The sequence below is a fragment of the Acomys minous genome, assembly GCF_964271855.1.
Source record: "Acomys minous genome assembly, chromosome: 2".
Lineage (NCBI taxonomy): Eukaryota > Metazoa > Chordata > Mammalia > Rodentia > Muridae > Acomys > Acomys minous.
Genome location: NC_140484.1, coordinates 45561001 through 45569718, shown reverse-complemented (window position 1 = coordinate 45569718; position 8718 = coordinate 45561001). Strand labels below are relative to the sequence as shown.

Here is an 8718-nt window from a genome sequence, read left to right as displayed (position 1 = left end):
CATCATTTATCAGAAAACTGAAATAAGGCCTAGCTTTATAGTAGGGACAGCAAATAATTGACAGTTCCCATGTGAGCCACTCTCAGATAAGTGGCCATTGCTAGTTAGCATTCAGTTGAATGACATATGAGTAAGAGCACTTGAACATACGTATGTTTTAATGATGATGACCAAACAGAATAACTTATATTTTCTCCTTTCACCCTAGGAGCCTGTAATAATTCCCAAGTAACACTGATGCAGAATATATCAGAAGTAACTGAATTTATTCTTGTGGGGTTAACTGATGCCGAAGAGCTGCAGGTCCCTTTATTTATCATCTTCACTTTGATTTATTTGACTACATTGGTTGGGAACCTTGGGATGATTGTGCTGATTCTCCTGGACTCCAGACTCCACACTCCCATGTACTTTTTCCTCAGTAACCTCTCCCTGGTGGACTGTGTTTATGCCTCAGCTGTCACTCCCAAGGTAATAGAAGAGTTTCTCACAGGAAGTAAGATCATATCTTACAATGCATGTGCTTCCCAGATGTTCTTCTTTGCAGCCTTTGCTACTATTGAAAGTTTCATCCTGGCTGCAATGGCCTTTGACCGTTATGCAGCAGTGTGCAGACCCTTGCATTATTCCACCACCATGACAACTACAATATGTGCCCTGCTTATTGCTGGTTCTTATGTCAGTGGACTCTTACAGTCTTCCATCCATGTTTCCTTCACTTTTCATCTCTCCTTCTGCCATTCCAATGTGGTGAATCACTTTTTCTGTGATATTCCCCCACTGTTATCTCTTTCTTGCTCTGATATTTACACAAATGAAATTATACTCTTCATGTTGGCAGCATTCAATGTTGCTTTTACTCTATTGGTTATATTGACCTCTTACCTACTTATTTTTGTTGCAATTCTGAGGATGAACTCAACTGAGGGTCAAAGGAAGGCCTTCTCCACCTGTGCATCCCACCTCACCACTGTTTCCATATTCTATGGCACAATCATCTTCATGTACTTACAGCCCAGCTCCAGTCACTCTATGGACACTGACAAAATGGCATCCGTGTTCTACACCATGGTCATCCCCATGCTGAACCCTCTTGTTTACAGCCTGAGGAACAAAGAAGTAAAGAATGCGTTCAAGAAGGTTTCTGTAAAAGCTTTTTCTTCACTGGGATTATTCAATTAACTGTAAAACATTTGCCACTACAAGGTATTGCTTATAAATATTTAGTCATAATTATTTCTTGACTTTAATTCCTCTCAATAAATAATTTATGAAGTCTTTTCTACTCATTCTTTTTGGATTCTGACTGTGTACAGCTAATTTTGGATAAGTTATTATAGAAATTAGGCACTTCAGTTTAAACATCTAGATTGTAATCCTAAATTCTAGAATACCCAATAATGTATTCCTGCACCACAATTCATGTGCAAACGGATGTTGTGCAACTACTTCTTCTCAGTTGAGACATTGGCTTCTTGAGAGAGTAGGATGCATCTTTCTTAGATACACTCATTTTCCTGGAGGCAGTTTCACATCCATACTGATGTAAGTCACAACCGTAATTAACTCATTGGTTTGGCAAGATAGATTTGAATAGAGTTGTTTATTTGGTATGTAATTGACTCTTGGTTGAATACACATTTCTTTACATCTCAGTCACAAAAAAGCTACGTTGATAACAAACTTTGAATAGGAAAATGAATAGATAAGGAGATACATGAGTTATAGCATCATTTTACAAGGCTTTCTAGTTTTTTTTATGTGTTCTATACAGTGCTTTGTCATATTCATCTGTTATCCCTCAACACTCCTCCATTTTCTATCATCTATATTTTTGCAAATTTGTTTCATCTGCTTAAGACCAAATTTGTGATCTCCACATAATCTTTGATGTGTGGCCTTCCAATGGAGTATGGTCAAATTCATAATAGGTATGCTATTAGCAAAAACTGTCTCTTTCTCTGTGCAGCTACCAATTGGCAATACGTTTATGGCCAGTGCCAGGATTATATACCCAGCTTTTCTCAGAGGTTTCCAGTTAGGTGTCTTTTTTCAATTTCACCTTCATTATAGCTTGGGTTCCCTTCAGGAGTTCTATCTCTGTATTGAAATCACTTTTCAAAACCCATGCTGTCTTTTTCATTTTATTCAGTCATGTCTGTGTTTGCTTGGGCATCACTCAGGTATTTATTGCTAATCATATTAAGTTCACAGAGCTGCCTGTTCATGACTATCTAAACACCTCTAATCTTTTGATAAGGTTTATGATTATCTTTTTATGTTCTGTGTACTGGGGTTTATCCAGAAAGACAACTTTTTAGAACCTTGCATTTTATTGGAAATATACAGTTTTAGCCTTACCTATTGTAAGTCTGTTTATGATGAGCTCTAAATGTGTTGTCTTCTTTTGTTGGCTGTGTGGTCTGATCTGAGATTCTAGGACACTTTGAGGTGTGTTGTCTGGACAAGAACTGAAGGATGCCGTGAGCAGGTAAGAGGCCAAAGATTAATCAGGTTGTAAAGGAATACATATAGGAAACCAAAGCTGGGGCTGGGGTCAAAAAGAATCATAAGACTTCACACCAGATATAGGATATGTGCAGTACAGGGAGGCTGAACGCAGTTTAAGCACCTAGAATGGAAGAAAGAAGAAAAACAAAGGACCTGTGCTGCTAGTGTTTCTCTAGAAGCAATAGGTGTTGAGAATCATGTGAATTTCAAAGTGGTTCCAATAGATTGAAAGAAGGGTGTATTTCATAGCAAACAGCTGCCATACTAGAGTGACTAGAGTAGATGGGAAGGGTAGAGAGCAATGTAGTCTACCTAGATATGTCTCATTTCCTTCATTCTTTTTTTCTCATGGCTGGCTCTTTTCTTAAAAATATGAGTACACATTTTAAAATATATTAATTTAAGAGTTTCATGCAGAAATATTATATTTACATCATTTCTATCCCTCCATCTTCCTCTTCAATTCCTTCCTTGCCCCACTGTATGACTTCCTTCCTCATCTTTAATTTAATGAATATATTATATGATACACACATTGACACACATGTATAATGCAAAAACTAATATGACAGACCACTTGAGATTAGATAATCTATTTGGTGTTTTATCCCGTGAGAAAACTTATTCTTCTCTTAGCAGAAACTTCCGTTTCTAATATGTAATTCATATGCCATTTGGTACTGACAGCTTTAGATTACTGTTAAGTAATAATTCAGCTTTAACTTACTGTAATAAAATATATAAAAATAGAACAATGAAAAGCCCATATTATTATTTCATATAGCATGCATGTCTGTGAAGCTTACGTTACCATCTTCTAGGTTTATGATGATTTTTTGTATGATTGTGTCTAAATTGTATATATCAATGGAAATACTCCAATTTTTTAAAAAAAATTGTCTTTATTAAACAAAAGAAGAAAATATACAAATTGTTCTGGGTTAACCAATGTTCTTTTACATATGCATTAAAATGTTCAGTCTTCTCCAGAAAGGTGTGCAATTTGAGAGATAAATAAAATGAAGTAAAGAAAAAACAATAATAGAAAAAAAGAGGATTATGAGGCATACTAGTTTTTATATAAAGGAACAAATTTTTCCATTAATTGTAAAATCTATACAGCATATAACCTATACACTTCATTGTTATATTTTAAAAGAATTAAAACTCTATGATACCTTTCATAAATAAAATTGAAATAATCATGTATTTAGTAGATGTCTCTTGTGTTTATTCTTTTTAAAATTTATATATTCATTAATTTATTCATTACATTTCAATTGATATCCCATCCCTTCTATCCTCCCATTCCTCCCTCCTTCCCACTTTCACCCTATTCCCCTCCCCTATGACTGTGACTGAGGGGGACTTCCTCCCCCTGTATATGATCAAAGGGTATAAAGTCTTTTCTTGGTAGCCTGCTACCCTTCCCCTGAGTGCCACCGGGTCTCCCCATCAAGGGAACGTGGTCAAATATGTGGCACCAGAGTTCATGTGAAAGTCAGTCTCCACTCTTCACTCATCTGTAGAGAATGACCTGTCCTTTGGGTAGATCGGGGTAGAGTTCAATGTTTATTGGACATATTATCCTTGGTTGGTGCCATAGTTTGTGCAGAACCTCTGGGCCCAGATCTGCCCATCATAATGTTCTACTTGTAGGTTCTAGGACCCTCTGCGTCCTTCTATTTCCTCATTCTCCCATACTTCTCTCACCTAGAGTCTCAAAAGGATGTCCTCACATCTATGTCACTTTCCTGGTAGGTGAAGACTTTCATGGGACATGTCTCTTGGGTTAGTGTCTAGTTATAAGTGAGTATATACCATTTGAGTCTTTCTGTTTCTGGGTTAACTCACTCATTATGATCATTTCTAGTTCAATCATTTGTCCACAAATTTTGGGAATTCCTTGTTTTTAATAGCTGAGTAGAATTCCATAGTGTAAATGTACCACAGTTTCTTTATCCATTCTTCTACTGAGGAGCACTAGGCTGTTTCCATATCCTGGCTATTATGAATAAAGCAGCTATGAACATGGTTGAGCATATGTCCTTGTTGTGTGCTGGTGCATTTTCTGGGTATATCCTAAGGAGTGGAATAGCTGGATCTTGAGGAAGCCCTATTCACAGTTTTCTGAGATAGTGCCAGATAGATTTGGTTGTGTAATTTTTTTCCATGTACTACACTTCTTCACCTAAGTTTATTCAAAGTATGTTATATTAATTGTGTTTTCTAAGTCTTGTGTGATTTATAATGTGTTAATAAAGATAAACATAGTTCAGTTTGTGTTCATTATTTTATGTTTCAGTTTTTCTGCAATGATTAGCTCTTATAAAAATTGTAAATAGAATTTCCTAATATTTACTCTTTATAATATGGTTATAGAAATACAAATACACAGAAACTCTTGTTTATTCTTTCTGATTTGGGTAACACACAATGCACACATGAGTAAAAACATTAAATTATATATTACAAATTGGTAAAACCAGCATTTACAATTTTTAAGGAAATAAAAGATGTGACATAGGGGTGGTCCATGGATAAAGAGCACTTGCCTCCTTGAAGAGGAGCACAGTTTGGTGTCAACCACTTGTTTGTCAGATCACAACTGTTTGTAACTCTGGTTGAATGGAATTTAAAACATTATTCTTGTCTCCATTGGGACCAAACACACAACAAATGCCAGGTCTATGTACAGGCAAACATTCACATACATAAGACAAAAGAAGTATTTAAAAATAGATTTAAAAAGAAAGAATAAGGGAGAAATTAATATCAAGGATCTTGTGGTAAGGTAAATAGGTTTTTAATAGAAGAAAAAATGCCTTGAGATCATCTCACATGCCTTTAGACAAAAGTAAATTTGTGTGGTGTCCTAAAGTCATCCTAAATGGAGATTTAGTAGAATGTTTTTCTGCTTGATTCAACTGTGAAAGTGAAGATCTAATAATCAGATGTTATCTCATCTAAGTTTTATTCCCTAGTGTCATCCTAAGTACTCTCAGGAAATAAAAGAAACTACAAAAGTTTGGGATAATGGACCAATATGGGATTACAGGCATAAAGAGACATCTGCATTCATGTCAGTTCTTCCCCTGAGATATGTGGTGAGCTTGCTGTCTCTGACTTGATATTTGGAGAAGCAAAAGTCAAAGTTATATTCTAAAGCAGAGCTTCACACGTAGAGAAGGAGACACATTCACGGTGTTTTACATTGTACTGATGCTCTTGACATGAAGTGATCCATGCTGTTCCTTTGTACCACACTTATCTGTGCCTGATACAACAGTAAGTACCACAACAATGAATTACCATAATTGATCAAAATCATAAAAGAAAATGGGATGCCTGATCATTTCAATTTTACAAATGAAAGCAAAAATGTAAAAAGAAAGGTAAGAAAGGGAAATAGTTGTGTTACCTACACACAGTTATTCTACCCATCTTATTATCCTTGCTCTACTGCTATCTCCACGTTATGAGCAGCTCAACAGCCTTTGTGTTCAATGATCCTAATGATCAGATCATGGAGTCATTGTCATTATAAAGACAGATTTTCTTGTATTTAGAATGTTTTATGAAATTAAAACAACAAAAATTACTGTTCCCTCTTTGCATTTTAGCTTTGGAAATTGTGTAATATAAGGGGGGTGACATCTCTCAAATTGAAAATGAAGGGAGCCTAGTTCAGAAAAACAAGTAATCCTCAAGATTCTAGGACATAGAACTATCTATATCAAATTGACATGTTAACTGTTAGGCTATATTATTTATGAATATTTTAGTTTACACTAAAACCATAAATTCAATGTCAGTTCATAGCCAGGAAGACATGAGATATTATTACATCAACATTAATGGAACTAATGGTTTAACATTAAAATATTAGAAATTTCTAATTAGCAATCTTATTTGCTGCCTTATATTAACAGGAATAGCTTAATAAGGAGGAGACAAATTTATCCTTGGTTATTGTTTAAGAGAAGGCGTACATTATCTTTCACATTGAATGAAAAGGGAGCCTATTTCAGAGAGATGAGGAAGCCTCAAGATTATATAGCTAAATTGCTAAACTCAGAAATTCTCTCAGGTTGAATCTGCTATTCCTAATTCAACCAGAGCAACATTGTGAAAGGTTATTCTAGCTATAACTTGGTGAATACAAGAATAAACACCTCATAATACAATCTGGCTGAGTATACAGAATCTGAGGAAACTACAAGTGTAACCATTTCTTCTTCTATTCTCACAATACCCACCCATGCATAGAATAGTAACATATGTGACAGGTAAAGAATTTGATATAAAGTAAAAATAGCTAAATCTTTACTGAAACTGTTTGAAAAACTTCTTTTAGATTTTGAAGCACTAAATAGTATTAAATCATCAGTAAAAATATGTTCAAGAGATTGTATATTCCAACTCACCAGTGTTAAAAGGGAAGAGTCTATCTAAAAGCTCTCAAAACACAAAATAGTGTCTCTGGAGAAGACACCAAAACATTATTAATCTATAGGTAGTAAGAAAAAAGAAAGCTGGTGCTATAGCTAAGTGGCATAACATTTTATTAATATGAGCAATTCTCTGCTATTGATCCCAGCAATAGCAATAGCAAAACAGTAAATAAAACACAAAATTCCATTGACATGCACTTATTCTGATAGGATAATTCACTGACAGCTTTTGCCTCCACTGTATAATGAAATATCACGGCATGTTTCACTGAACCTACTGCTGACTATGCATTCAATGGACATTTCTTAAAAGTTCCTACCAGATACTTCAAGTAGTAGAAAATAGTCTTAGAAAGAATATGATAAAACAAGAAATCTAAAATGGGACCAAGAGTCACAAGTTCCTCAGCATCTCCTAGTCGTGGCCTGCAGTGAGGTTCTGATGTCATTTATGCCTTACTCATCGTTTTCCTACACTGAAAATTCAGGTGATGTTATTTCATGGTAAACAAGACACTGATGCATGAATAGGAGTCTATTCACACAGTTTAGAATTCATGATAGTGTTCAAGTAGCATAATGTTTGATTTCCTAATCTGCTTCTAGGTTCCTGTCATAATTTTCAAGTGACGTCGATGGAGAACATTTCAACAGCAATTGAGTTTTTTCTTTTTTTTTTTCTCATCAACAAGACTTTATTTTTATATAAAGTTTATATATAAAGAATAAGTGTTTCCTAATTACATCTTCATTTCTATTTCATAATTTTACATAGAGTTTTCTCTCTTACAAGTTAAAAGATCATAATATATATCATTTTCAGATTTGAAATTCTTTTTTTTTTAAAAAAATACATTTTTATTAATTTATACATATTACATCTCAGTTGTTAGCCCATCCCATGTATCCTCCCACTCCTCCCTTCCTCCCACTTCCCTCCTACTCCCCTCCCCTCCCCTAAGTCTGTGTCTGAGGGGGACCTCCTCCCCCTGAATATGCTCATATGGTATCAAGTCTCTCCTTGGTGACCTATTATCTTTCCTCTGAGTGCCACCAGGCATCTCCGTCCAAGGGACATGTTCAAATATGGGGCACCAGAGTTTGTGTGAAAGTTAGATCTCCTTCTCCACTCAACAGTGGAGAATGTCCATCGGCTAGTCCGGGTAGGGGTTCAAGGTTTTTACTGCCTATTTTTTCCTTGGCTGTTGCCACAGTTTGTGGAGGGCCCCAGGGCCCAGACTCGCCTGTAGTTTTCCAAAATATATAAAGAACTTAAGAAATTAAACACCACCAAACCAAATAACCCAATAGAGAAATGGGGCGCAGAGCTAAACAGAGAATTCTCAACAGAGGAATATCAAATGGCTGAGAAACTCTTAAAGAAATGCTCGACCTCCTTAGTCATCAGAGAAATGCAAATCAAAACGACACTGAGATTCCATCTTACACCCATCAGAATGGCTAAGATCAATAACTCAACTGACACCTCATGCTGGCGAGGGTGTGGAGAAAGAGGAACACTCCTGCATTGCTGGTGGGAATGCAAACTAGTACAACCACTTTGGAAAGCTATCTGGTGCTTTCTCAGAAAAATGGGAATAGGGCTTCCTCAAGACCCAGCTATTCCACTCCTTGGAATATACCCAGAGGATGTACTACTACACAACAGGGACATATGCTCAACCATGTTCATAGCTGCCTTATTCATAATAGCCAGAACTTGGAAACAACCTACGTGTCCCTCTATAGAAGA

At 35.8% G+C, this 8718-nt stretch overlaps 1 protein-coding gene across 1 annotated transcript; it reads left to right on the top strand.

The window, feature by feature from the left end:
* Positions 1-228: 228 nt before the first annotated feature.
* Positions 229-1182, top strand: LOC311591964 (olfactory receptor 5B12-like; the record flags this gene model as incomplete). Its single annotated transcript, XM_084771810.1, has 1 exon — positions 229-1182. The coding sequence occupies exon 1, from the start codon at positions 238-240 to the stop codon at positions 1180-1182; it is 945 nt and encodes a 314-aa protein (XP_084627936.1). The 5' UTR covers positions 229-237.
* Positions 1183-8718: the final 7536 nt, after the last annotated feature.